The following is a 19,054-nucleotide window of genomic DNA, read 5'->3' on the forward strand; positions in this document are numbered from 1 at the left end:
CCCCCCCCCCCCCCCCCCCCCCCCCCCCCCCCCCCCCCCCCCGGGTTTAGCTCACCCTTGAGTGGCACAGGAATCCCAGGTACACGACGGCCGCCGCCGGCAGCAGCACCATCAGGAACACGGCGGCGGGCAACAGCAGGTGCAGCAGGAGCCCCGCCAGGGCCTGGCCAGGCAGCAACAGGGTCCCGAAGCCTTGGACAGCCAGGCCTACCCACCCTGGGGACATCAGGGCTGAGGCCTGGCAGTCAGGAAGTCTTCCTGGCAGCATGGGTGCTGTGTCAGAAGCGCCCCCTCCCTCATCCTCCTCCGTCTCCTTCTCCTGTTCACTCATGTTCTCCGGGCAACAGGCCCGGTGGGTTCCCAGAGGTAGTCAGACGGCAGGACCTAGGTCCCCAGGTCAGACTCCCACCCAGATCCCAGCAACCATTGTGGATCCAGACGGAGGACAGCACCCTGGCCCCAGTAGGTCCAGCTCTGACCCTCGGTCTCCAGGGCCACACCGCTGCCTCAGTTTCCCCTGTTGCCAGGCTGGGCCTCTCTCTGCCAGGCGACTGCAGCTCCAGCCCTGGTCAGTCTCCCCATCCAGCTCCTGTGTGTTCTGGTCAGGGCTTGCACAGCTGTCCTGGCACTGGGGCCCTCCTCCCTCCTGGTCCCGCCCTCTGCCCCGCTTCCCGCTCCCCCACACAACGACTTCATTTCATAGGTCTTGACAGTTGCTGCCGTGTTGAGATGGCCACTCACCACACTTCCCCGCCTTAGTCCCTGCTGGTGCTCTCATCCCCAAACCCGGCCTTTCTGAGTCTCAGTAAAACAGGGAAAACACTGGGTGCCTGGACTGTAGGGCTGTTGAGAGGGCATGTGGGCAATGCATGTGAAGTGTTTACTGCAGGACTCAGCACACACTAGGTGCTCAATAATAGCAGCTACGATGACAAGCATCCTTTGTGTTGGAGTCTCATCCATCCTGAAAACAGTGGGAGCATGCACTCTGTTATTTCAACCGGGGAGAAAGCATTCCCCGATCTTCCGTAAACCCCAACTAATTTCCCCAAATATTACTGAAATGCTCTTAACTCCTATCAGATGTTAGGTTTTTCTTGCATAGCACTTGGCATCTTATTTATTTTTTTTAAAGATTTTATTTATTTGACAGAGAGAAGCACTTGGCACTTTAAACACCACTTACATAACTAGCTGACACTTGGAGTAGGTTGCCTGTGAGCTAAATGAACAAGCTGTGCGGCATCAGATACGAACGTCTCCCTTTCACACCTTCTCCCACCATTGGCTTTATCACGTCCACCTTTTCTTCTAACATTTTCCAGCGCGTAAATTCCCTTCAGACACATCCGAATGGGGGATGGCAGCGATCGTGCACAGCTGGTTTAAGGAACGCAAGCCTAAGTCAGGTCCCTGTGAGGACGTGAGCTGAGGCTCCCTGCAGCACATGCCAAGCCCTGTTGCCCGACACACATACACGATTTAATTTTCACCGGCACACACGTATCCAGGTCTCATAGTAGCTGCTGATTTACTCAGATAATGAACTTAGGGCAGAAAATGATACGGACCTATCATTTGCACCTGGACAGGTGGCCAGGTGCAAATGATAATGTTCAGATGCACAGTTCAGGTGGAGAGGGTGCCGGTCTAATCTCCTAAGCTCCAGTCTCTGCTCAGGTCCCTCTTTTTTTTTTTTTTTTTTTAAGATTATTTATTTATTTATTTGACAGAGAGAGACACAGCGAGAGAGGGAACACAAGCAGGGGGAGTGGGAGAGGGAGAAGCAGGCTTCCCGCCGAGCAGGGAGCCCGACGCGGGGCTCGATCCCAGGACCCTGGGATCATGACCTGAGCTGAAGGCAGTCGCTCAACCGACTGAGCCACCCAGGCGCCCTGCTCAGGTCCCTCTTGCATTCATTTGCTCATGCAGTCAACACTCGCTGAGCTCCCTCAGTGTGCCAGGACTGCTCCGGTCTCTGTGGACTCAATGGTAAAGGGGGCCAGTGTGGGCCTCTGCTCTGTGTGGGTGCCCTGACAGGCCTGCATGGTTCCATAGCTGAGTGAGCTGCCACACTCCAGGCTGTGGCAGAAGGGGGAGAACGGCCACGCAGCTGGCTCTCACGGACTTCTGCCTCCAGGAAGGCGGTTTCTAGGCTTCCCTGGCTCTCAGGAGCTAGGAGAGTTTCCCTTGGGCCTCCCAGGGCGCAGTGAAGCATGGAAGTCGCAGCAACAGCCCCTCTGTCCCCCCACCCCCACCCCTGCCGTTCTCAAGGGAGTCAGGGAACGGACAGCTTTGCTCTCTTGCTTTTGCTGGCTACTTAGGTCGTAAATTGTGCTCATCCACCCAGATCATGTTGCTTCCTTACCCGCTGAATCTGTCAGCCTGTGTGGTGTGTCCTCATGGAGCTTTCATTCTAGAAGAGGAAGGCAAGCATTTAAAAATAGAGTAGATACTTGGGACGCCTGGGTGGCTCAGTCGGTTGGGCGTCTGCCTTTGGATCAGGTGATCCCAGGATTCTGGAATCGAGTCCCGTGTTGGGCTCCCTGCTCGGCGGGGGGGTGGGGAGCAGGGAGCCTCCCCCCTGCTTCTCCCCCTGCCTGCCGCTCTCCCTGCTTGTGCTCCCGCTCTCTGACAAATAAGTAAAAACCTTCATTTAATTTTAATTAATTAATTATATTTGACACAAAGAGACAGCGCACAAGCAGGGTGAGCAGCAGAGGGAGAAGCAGGCTCTCCGCTGAGCAGGGAGCCCGATGCGGGGCTCCATCTCAGGATCCTGGGATCATGACCTGAGCGGAAGGCAGACGCTTAATGACTGAGCCACCCAGGCACCCCGGGGAGGTGACATTTGAACAGAGTGACTGAGGCTCATGGATAGAGTCCATGTGGCTTAGGGGTGAGATGGGGCCACTCAGCCCCTTGCCAGAGACCCACCCTCTGGATCTGGCACCTGGAAAGGCTGCTCTCTAGGGAGGTGGGGGAAAGGTCAAGGTTCACCTGCCCCTCTAGAGCGGGTGTGTGTGTGTGTGTTGTGTGACAGGGCAGGGCCTTCAGGACACCTCATCCCTGCGAATGTGTGTGCGGGGATGGGGGGCTGAGGGGGCTGGGAAAGGCATGACCACCCAAAGCCATGTTGCCTCCCAGCGGACAGTGACAAGAGGCAGCTGGACAGAGGCAGGCTGCAGGGGATGGCTATACCCCCTTCTCCTATCTGGGTTCTGGACAGGTGGCCTTACCCAGGGACTGGGGATGGTAAGGTACCCTCAGGGTCAGGGCCCCAGAATCCAGGTGACCAATCCTGGAGGCCTTACTCAGGCCCCCTTCTTTTTTTTTTTTTTTTTAAAGATTTTATTTATTTATTTGAGAGAGAGAGAATGAGAAGAGCACATGAGAGGGGGGAGGGTCAGAGGGCAAAGCAGACTCCCCGCCGAGCAGGGAGCCCGACGCGGGACTTGATCCCGGGACTCCAGGATCATGACCTGAGCCGAAGGCAGTCGCTTAACCAACTGAGCCACCCAGGCGCCCTCAGGTCCCCTTCTGAAGTACCACTTCCCTTCCTCTAGACTTGGCTCTCCTCTCTTTGCCTGACTCCCTCCTTCCAGTGTTCAGGCAGGGCTCTGCCCCTTTCACAGCCTCTGCTGAGTTGCCTCAACCTACCCCAAGGGGCTTCCTACTCTCCATAGGGTCACCCAGGTTGCCTGGCATCCATGGTAAATCTTCTGTCCTGGCGTGGCATCTGCTTGTGGGGGAGGGGTCCCATTTACCCTGTTCATCTCCCCAGCCTGGAATCAGGAGAGAAGCCAAGCTCCAGCCCCAGCAGGGACAGGAGTGGGGGTGAGGAGCAGGGCCTGAGGGAGGGACCCAGGGGAAGGCACGTGTGTGCCTCTCGGGGGCAAGTCATGGCACGTCAAAGGCTGTGGGCCTGTTTCTGCCTGCGGGGCCTTTGTCTCCCAGGAGGGAGGCCAAGCCAGGAGCCCTGGCAGTTGGCAGGGGAGGAAAGGTGCTGGGGCAGGGGCTGTTGCCAGCCCACAGGGTGTCCCTTTAAGTTGCTGGGTAAACAGTGCCTGGCCCAGGAGGCTGCACTGCTTTCCCTACCCCACGGCTGCAGTCCCAGCCTTCTAGCCCTCTGGAAGCAGACAGCCCCACCCCACCTCCACACTTTCAGAAGGCCTCCATGAGAGGGCTACCAGGCTGTGGCTTGCCCGGGAACCACGTGGAGAGGACCCCCAACTGGAGGACAGAGCCCCAGGGTGGACTCCCCCTTGGGGTAACTAGGAGTTAAACCCTCCAGAAGGCTCAGTGGTAGTCGGGTCCCCTGAGGAGATGGTGGTGGTGGGGGGGGCAGTTCATATTGGCTGGGGACACATGGGCTGGGGATGGCCAGGGGCCTCCAGTATCCATGAGGGATTCCTGTTCTCCCCAGATGGACTCCGAGAGCTCCCAGCCAGGGGAGCAAGACATGACAGAGGCAGGGGCTGAGCAGGAACTTCGGTGGGTGGAGCTGGGCTCAGAGGAGGCCCTGGAAGCCAGGACAGAGGGCCCCAGTGCCCCGCAAGCCTGGGGGCTCCTGCTGCAAGCTGTGTGGAGGGGTCACCTGGGCCTGGCAACAAAGCTACTGCGTCAAGGGGCCAGTGTGGAGGAGAGGTGAGCCCCAGGGCTGGACCAAGAGTCTTCACCAGGGCGGAGCTGGCAGGGGTCCTTTCTCTGGGCAGGGCAGCAAGGGCCCCTCTACTGGCGCTCCTGCCCTAGTCCATGCCACCCTCGCTGCCCACAGGGACCACACGGGCAGGACACCCCTCCACCTGGCCGTGCTGCTCGGCCATGTGCCGCTGGTGCGACTCCTGCTGCAGCGCGGGGCCGCGGTGGGAGCTGCCGACCGAGCGGGGCGCACGCCACTCCACGAGGCCGCCTGGCACGGACACTCGCGGGTGGCCGAGCTCCTTCTGCAGCATGGGGCCCCAGCGGCGGCGCGCTCGGGGGCCGGCCTCACGCCGCTGCACTGGGCCGCACGCTGCTGGCCGGGCGCCTGTTGGGCGCGCCGGGACCAGGTCCCACGGCGGCGGATGCGCGCGGCTGGACGGCGGCACACTGGGCGGCCGCGGGCGGCCAGCTGCCGGTGCTGGAGCTGCTGGCGGCGGATGGTGCGGGCCTGGACGGCGCCCTGATGGTGGCAGCCGCGGCCGGGCGCACGGCGGCGCTACGCCTCCTCCTAGCTCGCGGGGCGCGCGTGGACGCCCGGGACAGCATGGGGACCACGGCGCTCGGCATAGCGGCGAGCCTGGGCCGCAGGCAGGTACGTCCCGGCCTGGCCGCGGGGAGGGAGCGGACAGGTGGGCCCCTTGGACGGGTGGAGGGAAACTGGAGGGTGGGAGGGTGGCTGGGAGGGCCTGGCTGCCAGGGGCCCCTTGACCGTTTCTCCCGTTTGTAACCTCTCTTGGAAGGCCGGTGAGGATGCCTGGCCGGGCATTCGTACTTTATCCTGGTGACGGGCAGCAACAAATACACAGCGAGCACCAGGGCTGTCCTTGAGCCCAGCGAGCCCCTAGGCGTGGGAAGGGAGGCCGAGGACTGCTTAGTCTTGGATTTTATCTGAGAATGTTTAGGACAAGTGGTTGTCTTGGAGTGGAGTCGCCCCCCTGGGTGGCAGAGGTGCGGGCTCATTTTTACCCAACAGGGAAGCAGCACTGAGAAAGAGGCTGTTGGGTGGGGGAGGCCAGCCTCTGTCCTCTCCCTCCCTCCTCTCCTAGGACATGGAGGTGCTGCTTGACCATGGGGCAGACCCCAGCCTCAAGGACAGGCACAGTCGCTCTGCACTCCACAGGGCTGCTGCTGGGGGACATCTACCTGCTGTCCAGCGGCTAGCAGCCTGGGGAGCAGAGGTGGATGCTCGAGACTCATTGGGCCTCACACCCCTACACCATGCTGCTCGGGGAGGCCACGCAGAGGTCGCCAGCCACCTCCTAGACAGGGGAGCGCAGGTCAATGCTGCTGGATGGCTCCACAAGACCCCCCTACACCTTGCCACGGAGCATGGCCATGGCCCCACCGCAGAGCTTTTGCTGAGCCGAGGGGCTAGCCTCACCCTGAGGACACAATGGGGTGAAGCGGTCCAGGACCTGGTGTCCGAGGGGGTCTGCCCCAGGTACTGCCCACCCTTTGCCGAGAGCAGGAGTGGGAGGGGCACAGAGCCCCAGAGGCCCTGAGCTGGACAGAAGTCTTTGGGCTTCCACAGCCTTCAGAGTGTGCCAGGCTCCTCTATTCTGGACTGAGGCTGCCTGCCTGAGGGGAGGGCAGCTGAGAGGTTCCCAGAAGAAAAGGGGGCAGTGGCTTGAGCTCCAGTAATGGACCTGGGACTGCCCCACTGCCCCCTTGGGGCACATCACCCCTGCAGCTCTAGCCTTCTCCACACTCTTTAGCAGAGAGACTAGGTCGTGGCAATAGATTTGACTAAAACCTGACAGTCTCCCTTGTGTCCACTGTGGGGTTGTCACCCTCAGCTGCTCTCGCTGTACATGGGGATGTTCTTTCTGTGTTTTGTTATATCCAGGATTTGTCTGTTAGCATCCATTTATCACAGGGCCAAACTAATGGCCACAGTTGTTTACATCTCCCCTGTGATCCAGGGCCCACTCGCAGAACTGTTGTCTTGTTTTTTTTTTAATTTTTTTTAGATTTTATTTATTTGAGAGAGAGACAGAGATAGTGAGATAGAGAGCACAAGTGGGGAGGAGAGGGAGAAGCAGGCTCCCCGCAGAGCAGGGAGCCCGATGCAGGACTCGATCCCAGGACCCTGGGATCATGACCTGAGCCGAAGGCAGACGCTTAACCATCTGAGCCACCCCGGTGCCCTCAGAACTGCTGTCTTATCTCTCACACACCCAGTTGATATTCCCCCTGTCCTGAACTATCTAGGGTCAGGTACCAGACAACTAGGGACAGGCCCTATGCACCGAGGACCACTGGGATTCTCAGATAAGCCAGTCCTAAACTGTTTCCCTTGCCCTGCCTTGTCTTTCCTGTGGGAACCCCAGTAAAGGCTCTGGCCCGAGCTTTCCACTCCTTCCTGCTTCTGCCTCCAGAGAACACTGGTGCCTCTCTCTGGGGCTCTGTAAGGCATGGCATGTCCTCTCCTCTCAGGAAATGCAGGTGGTAAGACATGTCCTTTCAATGATGTCAGCCTGTCCCTGTCATCACTCAGCCAGCTCCATAAATTAAAACTCCTGTGGCACAACTGAAACAGAGGAACAGCTGTTTCTGATGACCCACCTCTGGATCCTCATAGAAAATCATCACCATTATTCAATTTAAAACTGTAGTTTTTCTCAGAGAATGGCTTTATGAGACAAATTTCGTTTTTCGAAAGTGCGAGTTGTGCCAAATTAGCTCCTCAGCCCACGGGCCATGGAAATGCTTGGATTTACATCCAGGGTAACAGGAAGCCTTGAGGAAGCCTTTGTGTGACTGTGACATGGTCTGATCTGCTCAGGAATCTGCCAAATACACAGCAGATGGCACCTGGGGAAGGGAGGTCCAGGGAAACCAGGGAGATGGTGGCACCTTAGCAGCAGGGGTTGGGGTAAGCAGAATCGGGCTGACTCTGAGGGCAGAGCCCTTCGGACTTGCTGACAGTTGGACGTGGGAGGTCAGAGAGCGGGGATAACAGTGACTCCTAGTGAGACCCAGACCTGGGTTGGGGGGGTGGGTGTTAGACCTTTTATTCCATGGGGAGAGCAGACACACGGGATGAGACGGGGGGAAAGGTGAGGGCTGCAGTGACATCCTCAGTGAGAATGGTCTTCAAAGGTGCCGGATGGCCCTACACCAGCTGGCCAGCACAGAGCATACCCAGCACCCAGCTGCTTCTCACCTCCTCCACTGGGTCTACCATGGTCCAAGCCACTGTCAGCTTTGCCTGGAATGTAATGTTGCCACAGCCAAGCCAGCTTCCACCCTAACTGGTCTCCCTGCTTGAGCCCTTGCCTCTCTGCAGTCTTCCCAAAACAGCAGCTATAAGCTTATTTAATAAGTTGGATGATGCTACTCTCCTGCTCAAAATGCCCCCAATGACTCCTCATTTAATGAAAGCGAAAACCAAATGTGGGATATTGTATTGTTCAGATGCCCCAGGGACCTCACCCAGCTCACATGCTCTTTCTACAATGTGATCTCCATGTCCTCCTGTGAAAATTAGCAACAGCCTCACTAAAATGTAGTTGGGAGGTTTGGGGCGGGGGTGGGGGGTGGGGGGCGCTCTCAGGCCCTACCACTCCTCATCAACTGCTGACCCAACAAGAAGAGAGGGACTCTGCAGGTGGATGTTACTTCACTACCCCAGCAGGAGGAAGAAAAGCTTTCCTCATCTGCCCAGCAACAGTTCAGCCTAAGAAACAGCCACAACTTAGCCAATGAGAGACTGTCACAACTTAGCCAATGAGAGACAGCCACAACTTAGCCAATGAGAGACTGTCACAACTTAGCCAATGAGAGACTGTCAGAACTTAGCCAATGAGACAGCCACAACTTAGCCAATGAGAGACAGCCACAACTTAGCCAATGAGAGACAGTCACAACTTAGCCAATGAGAGACTGTCACAACTTAGCCAATGAGAGACAGCCACAGCTTGGGGGGGGGGGGGGGGGGGGGGTGCCTGGGTGGCTCAGCTGGTTAAGCATCTGCCTTTGGCTCAGTTCATGATGCCAGGGTCCTGGGATTGAATCCTGCAGGGAGCCTACCTTTCCCTCTACCCCAAACCCCTGTCTGTGATGTCTCTCTCTCTCTCTCAAATAAATAAATAAAAATCTTTTTGCCACAATTTAGCCAATGAGAAGTCACTGTATTTCAAACTCTCAGTTTACTCCAGTGAACTTTTTGTTTGCAACTGCCCCTCCCAATTCTGTTTTCCTTTATAAAAGATCCTCCTTTAGTTGTTCTCCTGGTATTGCAGTAGCTTGCTTGTCCTGGATTGCAATTCTCTTCCTTTTTCAAATAAACCTATTTTTTGCTGGTAAAACAATGAGCAGGTTTTTTTTTTTTTTTTTTAAGATTTTATTTACTTATTTGACACAGAGAGCACAAGCATAGGGGGAGCGGCAGGCAGAGGAAGAGGGAGAAGCAGGCTCCCCACTGAGCAGGGAGAACGACACGGGGCTCGATCCCAGGACCCTAGGATCATGACCTGAGCTGAAGACAGACACTTAACCGACTGAGCCCAGGCGCCCCTGGCAGTTTAATTTTTAATGTGAACACTCTCATCTAGAACTAGAGTCCATGTTTCTGCCTCTTGACATGGACTGAACTTTTGTGACTATTTGGGCTGCTGAAATGACGCTGTGCGGCTCTCCAGGGTGAGCCAAGGAGGCTCGATAAGGCATCCACGTCACCTTGCCCTTCAGCCACTACGTACGGAATCGCTTCCTTGCAGCCACCGTGCTGTGAGGAAGCCTAAATGCAGCATGGTGACCAGAACATCAAAGTCCTCACCAGTTTCCATCTCTGGCCTCTGACTTGCGTACTGAGGTTCAGGGGCCCATGGGACTCTCATTTGCCTCACTCCCACCACACTGGCCTTTCTTTTCTTTTTTTTTTTAAAGGTTTTATTTATGTATTTGCCAGAGAGAGACAGTGAGAGAGGGAACACAAGCAGGGGGAGTGGGAGAGGGAGAAGCAGGCTTCCCGCGGAGCAGGGAGCTCGATGCGGGGCTCGATCCCAGGACCCCGGGACCGTGACCCGAGCCGAAGGCAGACGCTTAACGACTGAGCCACCCAGGCGCCCCTACACTGGCCTTCCTGCTATTCTTGACCATACCAGGTGTCCTCCTGCCTCTAGTCCTTTGCACTTGCTGACTCCTCTGCCTATTCCCACAGATATCTGCCTGCCTCAGTCACTTCCTTCTTCACTCAACACCACCCTCAGAGCATGCTCTAACACTATTTAAAATTGTACCCTCCAAAAGAGAAAGCTCTTCTTTAAGTAGAATGCCAATAAGTATGGGAAGAATGATGGGGTTAGAAAATCAACAATGAATGAATGCAAATTTGATGAGAAACAGGATATTTATGTTGTCTCAAAGTGCGTGGCCATAGAGGGGTGCTGCTTAGGTACCTATTCCAGACTGCACTCGCCATTCAGGTTCAAGTCCACTGCGGAATCTCTCACCGGATGGTATGCTTCTCCTGGTGGCTCCAGACACAGGCTGAGCACGGCAAAGCTACTGGGGTCTCCCATTTCTGCCCAACACAAGGCATCTCTAATAGCAATCTTTGCTCAGAAGTACCGGGTGAGCTGACATGTTGTCTGATCTGCATCCTATCTGAGGCCCTCCCTGTCTGATCCCACTTCTTCCCTTTTTTTTTTTTTTAAAGATTTTATTTATTTATTTGACAGAGAGAGAGAGAGCACAAGCAGGGGGAATGGCAGAGGGAGAGGGAGAAGCAGGCTCCCTGCAGGGAGCCTGACACAGAGCTCAATCCCAGGACCCTGAGATCATAACCAGAGTCAAAGGCAGAGGCTAAACCTACTGAACCACCCGGACATCACTGCTTCCTCCCTCTGGAAAACACCTCTGTACTCCTACCTCTATCTCAGGGTCTACTTACAGAAACCCCTGTAATGAGTTACAAGGTATTTCTTTACAAGCTACTTATTACTTACAAGCATAAAAACGGTGGAGAAACCTGGTAAAGAAAACCTTAACCAAGTGGTCAAAGCTGACAGCACCCATGTTGGAATAAGCTGCCATCGTGATAGCATGCACTGACAAAGACACAATATAATTTCTGTAGTATTCTGCCGAAAATGTATAACTGATTCCAATAATGAGGAAACATCAGACAAACTCAAATTCAGACATCCTACAAAACAACCTGTGCTCTTCAAGAAATCCAGAGTCAAGAAAGATAAAGAAAAGTTGAGGATTAAACTAAAAATTAGACAGAACTAAATGCAGTGCATGATCCTGGACAGGGAAAAGAGCAATAAAATACATTCAACAGGGGTGCCTGGCTAGCTCAATCCGTGGAGTGTGTGATTCTTTTATTTATATTTTATTATTTATTTATCTTTTAGATTTTATTTACTTGGGAAAGGGTGAGTGAGATTGAGAGAGAGCATGAGCGGGGTGGGGGGGAAGGGGCAGAAGGAAAGGGATAAGCAGACTCCCTGCTGAGCAGGGAGCCCAACACGGGCTTAATCTCAGGACCCAAAGATCATGATCTGAGCTTAACCGACTGAGCCACCCAGGCGCCCCTATTTATTTATTTTAGAGAGAGAGAGAGCCCATAAGCGGAGGAGCAGAGGGAGAGGGAGAGAGAATCCTCAAGTGGACTGCACACTGAGCGCGGAGCCCCACAGAAGGCTGGATCTCACAACACCAAGTTCAGGACCTGAGCCCAAACCAAGAGTTGGACACTTGGGCGCCTGGGTGGCTCAGTCGTTAAGTGTCTGCCTCCGGCTCGGGTCATGATCCCAGGGTCCTGGGATCGAGTCCCACATTGGGCTCCCTGCTCGGCGGGAAGCCTGCTTCTCCCCCTCCCACTCCCCCTGCTTGTGTTCCTGCTCTCGCTCTCTGTCAAATAAATAAATAAAATCTTAAAAAAAAAAAAAAAGAGTTGGACACTTAACTGACTGCGCCACCCAGGTGACCTGAGTGTGTGGCCCCTGTGTGGAGCCCATTAAAAAAAAAAAAAAGAAAAAAGGAAGAACATTTAACAAAGTTGGAATATAGACTGTAGGTCAGATAACAGCATTAATGTTAAGCTTCCCAATTTTGATAGTTTAACTATGGTTTGCATGAGCATGTCCTTGTTCTTAGGAAATATATAGTTAAGTATTTAAATATCTGCAAACTCCTTGCAGATAGTCCAGAAAACAAAAACAAAAACACCCAAAACCCTACTATTGAGTTTATAAACATTTACAGGAAGAATAATTTAAAAAATGTAAAGGGCACCTGGGTGGCTCAGTCGGTTAAGCATCTGCCTTCAGCTCAGGTCATGATCTCAGGGTCCTGGGATGGAGTCCCACATCGGGCTCCCCGCTTGGTGGGGAGCCTGCTTCTCCCTCTGCCTGCAGCTCCCCCAGCTTGTGCTCTGTCAAATACAGAAATAAAATCTTTTTAAAAAATGTAAACAATTGGTGCTATTGGGTAAAGTGCACTGGGGAGTTCCATGAAGTAGTCTTGCAACTTTTCTGTAATTTAAAAAGTGACAAAGAAAGTGCACTCTCCCATTCTGCCCCCCACTTCGTTATCATGGTAATATAGCGATAAGGTGGTAAAACACATAAAATTTACCATTCGATCATTTCCATTTTGTGTAACTGCTGCCGAAGCGAGTACCCGTTCTGGCCATTTCAAAGCGTACAGTTCGATGGTGTTTAGCATCTTCACAACGTTAGGCAGCCCTCAGCAGTGTCCTGTTGCAGAACCTCCATCACACCCGTGCCCGCTGGCAGCCCTCCCGCCCGCTGCCCTCTGCGGGCCGGCGTACCCTGGGCATCTCGGACGAACGGAACCGCTGGTGTTTCCTTCCTCCGCCGTACCTACGGCGCCTGACCCGCTACGCTCTCCAGACTGCGAGCCCCACCCCCGCAGGTGCAGCCAGCCGCCGGACACGGCGCTCCGCAGCAGCCCGCCCGAGCCCCGCCGCCTCGGACCAGCCGCGCAAGGGACCGCGCCACGAGACTCCCCTCGCCCCGGAAGTCCTCGCCGGGCCGCTGACCCGGAAGCGCTCGGGCGCCGCCACCGCTTCCGCTGCAGGCGGCGCGGCGCGGCGCGTGCGCGGCGGAGCGGAGAGGCCGGCCGGCGGGCGCCATGGTCTTCCTCACCGCGCAGCTCTGGCTGCGGAGCCGCCTCACTGACCGCTACTGGCGGGTCCAGGAGGTGCTGCAGCACGCGCGGGTGAGCCGTCTCCTCCCGGCGCGGAGCGCGCAGGCGGGCCGTGGAGCCTGCGGGCCGCGCTGACAACCCTCCCTTCCGTTTCTTGACCCAGCACTTCCGGGGAAGGAAGAATCGGTGCCACAAGCTGGCGGTGAGAGCTGTGACCAGAGCGCTTGTGAAATGCACAAAAGCGCGAAGGCTGAAGAAGAGGAACCTGAGGACAGTAAGCGCGGCCCCGGGGAGGCCGGGCTCGGCCGGCCACTCCCACCCGCCCCTTCCCCTGGGCCCCGGGGGGCCGCTTGGTCCGGACCCTCTGCCCAACTCGGGGATGGCCTCCCCGTTCTCCGTACCACCCTCGGTTCTCGTGATTCTCTCTCACACGCCACACGCGAAGCCCCGGCAGAGTCCGCCTGCTCCAAGACGGATCCCTCCTGGGCCGGCGTGAAGCCGCCTCGCCAGTGCCCCCGCTTCCGCCGCCCTGCCCTCTGCCGCGCGCCTCTCTCCTGCTTGAAGCCCTGTGGTGGCGCCCCTTCACACCCTTAACGAGGGCCGACCTGGGCCCGACTCGGTTACCTGGTCTCTGGCCACCCCCCTCGCCCACCGGCTGCATGGCCGCTCTCGGCTCCGATCTGCACCTGGAAGAAGCCAAGCCTGCCTCCTCTCGCTCCTAGCGCTTGCGGTTTCCTCTGCGTTCTCGGGTCGCGCCTCACTGTCCTGCAGCGGATCTCCCTTCTCGTGCCCTTAGCGACCAACATACCACGTGCTTGGCTTGGTTGGTTGGTTACTGCTCCCCGCCCCCCATGTCAGTTTTAGGAGGGATCTCCGCTCTGTTGAAGGCTGTAACCTCCGGCCTACATCGGTAACACTTTGTAAATATTGGCTGAACGAATAAGGAAGAGGGGAGAACTCTGACCCTTTAAAGTCAGAAATGCTTCATTAACTGTCGATCAGGGTCACCGCATGACAAACCAGCCCTGTGCACGACGGTCTCGTGGGCAGGAGTGACCTCCGCATCCCAGCCCTGTTCTTTACGCGTTTCATTTACGCAGAAAGCTGGAGGTGGCGCTGCTTCCTATGACCCTGCAGGGATCAGGCCAGTCCGCATGGGTATGGGAAGACCCGTGAGCAGCGTCTGGTAGCACACACGTTGCTGCTACTGGGAGCAGAGTATCTCGAGGTGGGGCTGGAGTCCCTGTGCAGCTTCCGCCTCACCTAAGAACTTGCTAGCAGTGCAGATTCTCAGGCCCCACCACACCTACTCAATCAGAAACTCTGGGCAGGGGGCGGCTAGAAATGTTATGACAAACCTCTACACAATTCTCATGCATATTCAAAGTTTAGAACCACTGAAGGAAGAAAATACACTTGAGTACTGTCTTGAGTAAAGAATGGCTTAAGAATCCAAACCCTTATTTTTAGGATTTTATTTTTTAAGTAACCTCTACACTCAGTGTGGGGTTTGAACGCACCACCTTGAGGTGGAGAGTTGCATGCTCTACCAACTGAGCCCTATAATCCACCCCCTTGTTTAACAGACCAAATCTATTCAGAAGCTTCCATATCACTCTGACAGATCATTCTGGATCTAACCACTAGCCTTGATTTCCCTACAGTTTTCAGACCTTTTGCTGTGCCTGGAACTTACCCTGCTACTCCCTGCCAGGAAGGTTCTCCTGATGCCTCCCCTCCCCTCCAGCCCTGCTCTTCCCTCAAGACCATTTTACCTCCACCTCCGTGAAGCTTCACCCTCTAGTTTTTCATCCCCACCTGGTAGCACTGATCTCAGTGGCTATTGTAATTCATTCACATGGATCCTTTCTGCACTGAGCTGTGTCTGCCACAGACTCTTTTGCTTACCTTTGTATTCTCAGGGCCTAAAAATATGTATTGAATTAATGCTTTACAGCATGTGACTTAACTACTTATTTATTTTTTAAAGATTTTATTTATTTATTTGACAGAGAGAGACAGCGAGAGCAGGAACACAAGCAGGGGTAGTGGGAGAGGGAGAAGCAGGCTTCCCGCCGAGCAGGGAGCCCCATGCGGGGCTCGATCCCAGGACCCTGGGATCATGACCTGAGCCGAAGGCAGACGCTTAACGACTGAGCCACCCAGGCGCCCCTTAACTACTTATTTAGAAGGAAGCTGGCATTTGAATGAAGAGCATCAATTTTTGCTAATTGACTGTACTGTAGGCCAACATGCCTGAAGAGAAATCACTGATTTTTCTATTTACTTGTGCAAAAAGAGTTTAGTTTGACTTTTAGTTGACTCAGAACCTTTGCTGGTAGGTGTGGACATAAGGCACAACTAGTTCTTAAGCATCTCGATGTTTTCTTATTTCAGCTCTGGATTAATCGAATTACAGCTGCCTCCCAGGAACACGGCCTGAAGTACCCAGCATTCATTGTCAATTTAATTAAGGTATGGTTGAGGATGTGGTCCTGTTGAGATGTTGAAATCTATAGAAAGTGATCCAACTGACGTCGTCCAGTACAACGGGCAGTAGAGTGTTGGCTCCCTGACAAGTTCTCAAGGTAGAGTTCTGGTAGGTTCAGGGACCCATCACAATTGCTTTGCCTTGGAAATAGGGCAACTGATACCAGGACATGAGCCCTTGTGTTTCCCCATCAAGAGAAAAGGGGCAAAAAACTTGCCTTTAACTTTAAAGTGTAATTTCAAAGTTTTGCACTGAAAGATTTCTGATGAGGTAGCAGATGAAGTTGAAACTCGTAGTCAAAGAGCACGGGGACTGTCTTGGACAGGAGAGATTAAGCATGTGTCACAAAATCTTGGTTAATTGTTGAATCTAGTGTTTATGCTAATCCCTCTGCTTTTGTGTGCATTCAAATTTTTTTTTTTTTTTTTAAGATTTTATTTATTTGACAGAGAGAGACACAGCGAGAGAGGGAACACAAGCAGGGGTAGTGGGAGAGGGAGAAGCAGGCTTCCCGCGGAGCAGGGAGCCCGATGCGGGGCTCGATCCCAGGACCCTGGGATCATGACCTGAGCCGAAGGCAGATGCTTAACGACTGAGCCACCCAGGCACCCCTCAAATTTTTTCTTAAAAAGGGGAGTGGGTGTTGTGCTTCTAGCTTGTACCAGATCCTGTCTTTGGTACTTTGCAAGTATCCTCATGTATGACATTGCCATTTTACTGATGAGCCTGAGGCTCAGAAGAGCGAACCTTGGCCAAGACACACAAGGCCCAGGTAGTAGAGCGGGAACCACCCCTATATAGTTGTGGTTAACACGCAGGGATCATCCTTTTTTTGCTTTTCGTCAGTTTTTGGAAGTCACATGAAGTTTTACTTGATAGATGATCTGGTTTCGCTCCCTTGTGGGAATTGAGAACACCTGCTTTTGTTCCTTACTCTACCTGCATCTCATTGTTTGTAGAAGGGGAATTGTGATTTTCTTTTCAAAGCTGACTTAAAGGGTTACCCCAGGCCAGCAGTCATAGTTCTGTCTGGGTGATTGATGATCGATTGTTGACCCTAACAACGTTGTTAGTTCCATGGCTGGCACCAGGACCGGATGCCAACATCCTTGCTCATGTGACATCACCTCTTGCAGGGATGCCTTCCCCTTGTGCACATTTATCCTCCAGCATCCTGCCTGGATACATTCGCCACATGCTTTCCACCTCCCCAAAGGTGAGGGCATGAGACTAAGGGCAGAGACTGCCCTGGAGCCATGCAGAGTGTGCTCAGTAGAGGAGATGCTTCCCGCCAACTCAAACCATAGGGTTCTCGGCTGCATTCAGTCTTGCCGCTTTTCACTGAAACATATTTCTGATTCTGACACGGGCTCTGATTTTCTTCCCAGTGCCAGGTGGAGCTCAACAGGAAAGTACTTGCGGATCTAGCCATCTATGAACCAAAGACTTTTAAATCTTTGGCTGCTTTGGCCAAAAGGAGGCGACAGGAAGGATTTGCTGCTGCCCTGGGGGATGGGAAAGAGCCCGAAGGCATATTTTCCAGAGTGGTGCAGGATCACTGAGGGGGATTCCAACACTGCCTGCCCTTTGCAGCTGAGTGTCTTAGGAAAGGTTTTTTTCCCCCCCGATAATCACAGTAGTTAAAATAGGGGCTAAGAATTACTTGTCAACACTGTGTGTTCAACAATTTTAGTAACAGGTTTAAGAGGCTCCTCTTTCCCTCACTGGGACAGATCTAGAAATCTTACGGACTGTACAAATAAAGCTCGTGTGGCGTTCAGCGTTCTGAGTTGTGTTTCTGGCATAAGCACACGTGCCTTGGGTGCCGTGTCAGAGGTGGGGGGAAACTGCAAGGGTGAGGGGTCAGCTGAGCATGATCTTCTACAGCTGGGGGAGTTTGAGCCCGATATCTGTGAACTCTGACCTTGGCTCCCCGCTCAGGGCTGTGCTGGTAGCGTGTCCAGAACCCAAAGCCCCCCAGCCCCACTCTGGCCCTGCCTATGCTTGACTTAGTCTTCCATCCTTCTAGCCCTCCCCTGGTCTTCACCTTCCAGCAGGGACTCCATTGCTCAGCTCTTTGGCCACTGAGTGCCCCACTTCCAGTTTCTCTGCTTTCTACCTCACTCCCCAGGCCAGTAAGAGCAGCAAGCTGGGTGGCTCTCCTGGTTCCAGTCTCACCTGAGTGCTCACAGGTGACGATCACATCACCTGTGGGGAGGCCTGAACATAAGGGTTTTGGATCCCTTCTCCAGATATTCTACTTCATTAAGTGTAGAGTCAAGTCCAAGAACAATTTCCCCACATGCTCACTCACAGCAGCTCTAACTCTGCACCTCCCTTATGTCCATCCATCTCTGCCTGCTGCCTTGCAGGGGCATCCATCCCCCTCCTCAGGTCCAGGTCCCTATTGGTGAGCTGCTTCTACCCTCGGCTTCTCTCACATGTACTCTGAGCTCCCTCCAGCTTGAGTCTGTTCCCCTCTTGGCCAGCTCTGGTCTCTACCTCTTGCTTCCTGCCACTGGGTCTGTAGTCGGCCCCATCATGCCCAGGTAACTTTTACCAAAGCCATCCTGAACCACAATCCAACAGACAGAGTCAGTCCTTGCCTTCCAAGGACCATGGACTTCCTCCCCTCTTCTCTGCACTATCTCCCTCTGCTCGGCCCTGACTTCACCCTTCCACACACACCCTCTGCCCTCAGCTAAGTTCTCGAGGCCCACAGTAGCATTTGTCTGCATTTATCTGGCAGTGCCCACCTTCCCCCCTCCCACTCCTAATGCTCCCATGCTGGGTCCTCCATCCTTTGCTAGCAGTCCCCTGGAAGTCATTCTGGGTTCCCATTGTAGACTCAAGACCCACTCCCAGACCCATGGAGAGCCAGTCAAATCCTGGCCACCTACCACTTGGTGATCTCTTGGATCTGTCCACTTTTCTTCGTCCTCACTACAGCCCAGCATCTCTTCTGGCTCCAGTTACTGTACTGGCCCAACAGGTCCCTCCTCCTGGCTCTTGTCCCTCTGTCTGATGACCACCAGACCATTTGGAGGTGTGGGGCTTGTTTAGTCTTGTTCAGTGTCCCTGGCTGTACCTAGTTTAGTGCCTGGCTATGCACATAAAGTGCTCAGAGCACACCACTCATCAGTAAGTGGGTCTGGCATACACACAAAGGTGGAGCACATAAAGACTCCTTTGGTGTGTGGAACTGAGCTCTGTACAATGAGCTCCTATAGAGGAGCTGCCTTTCCTTTGTCCATCTCAATAAAGGAACACAACGATATGCTAAACAACCGAGGGCTGCTCCCAGCACCCACTCCCCCTCCAGCAGCAGGACCCAAGTTTTCGTTCAGGTAAGCCTGGCTCTGACTGGCTAGAGCCATCAGCTTTTCCCTCTTTCCTGGCCACTGCTTAGCGGATGGGAGAACCACCCAGGCAGGGCCAATGAGAAATAAGCTGTTTCCTTGAGGAGAAAGTTCCACCTTTCCCGAACAATGCTGCTCAGTCCACAGAGCGGGGACATCCTGGAGCTGAGAGCCTGGGGGTAGGGGAGATGAAGAGAGGCTGGGTCTTGGTTGGCACTACACGAGCTGCAGGGTAAGTTTCAGCAGGAGTGAAAGCCAGTGGTGGCCTCTCGGTCTGGGCAATTGAGGTGGGTGCAGTCGCTAGTATCTCCAAGTGTCTGGACCTGTCCCACCCAGGCTTCTACCCTGCAATCTCCTCCCCAGCATACCCCACCCA

General features: G+C 54.4%; 3 protein-coding genes across 12 annotated transcripts in view; 2 read left to right on the forward strand and 1 right to left on the reverse strand.

The window, feature by feature from the left end:
- Nucleotides 1–13,583, reverse strand: part of TMEM88B (transmembrane protein 88B) — a 16,256-nt gene extending 2,673 nt beyond the window's left edge. Inside the window, exons 1-4 of one of the 10 annotated variants that reach the window (XM_035020032.1) lie at nt 13,515–13,583; nt 3,661–3,785; nt 2,369–2,416; nt 56–1,380 (exon numbers count right to left, since the gene is read on the reverse strand). In XM_035020032.1, the coding sequence (XP_034875923.1) occupies nt 56–331 (276 nt within the window). In that variant the 5' untranslated portion in view covers nt 332–1,380; nt 2,369–2,416; nt 3,661–3,785; nt 13,515–13,583. Of the gene's footprint in view, nt 1–55; nt 1,381–2,368; nt 2,417–3,660; nt 4,318–11,952; nt 11,987–12,294; nt 12,715–13,452 lie in introns of those variants that run through there. The other 9 variants (XM_035020029.1, XM_035020027.1, XM_035020028.1 and 6 more) reach the window with 9 other exon arrangements.
- ANKRD65 (ankyrin repeat domain 65) lies at nt 4,323–6,324 on the forward strand. Its single transcript, XM_035020024.1, is given in 4 exon segments — nt 4,323–4,647; nt 4,778–5,004; nt 5,007–5,296; nt 5,751–6,324. Coding segments are annotated over 4 exon segments (1,218 nt in total). The 5' UTR covers nt 4,323–4,402; the 3' UTR covers nt 6,207–6,324.
- On the forward strand, nt 12,747–17,101 carry MRPL20 (mitochondrial ribosomal protein L20). The gene is made up of 4 exons (XM_035020036.1): nt 12,747–12,900; nt 12,992–13,102; nt 15,226–15,303; nt 16,708–17,101. The coding sequence occupies exons 1-4, from the start codon at nt 12,814–12,816 to the stop codon at nt 16,879–16,881; spliced, it is 450 nt and encodes a 149-aa protein (XP_034875927.1). The 5' UTR covers nt 12,747–12,813; the 3' UTR covers nt 16,882–17,101.
- Nucleotides 17,102–19,054: the final 1,953 nt, after the last annotated feature.

This window comes from Mirounga leonina, unplaced genomic scaffold (assembly GCF_011800145.1).
Source record: "Mirounga leonina isolate KUSES-001 unplaced genomic scaffold, KU_Mleo_1.0 Mir_173, whole genome shotgun sequence".
NCBI lineage: Eukaryota > Metazoa > Chordata > Mammalia > Carnivora > Phocidae > Mirounga > Mirounga leonina.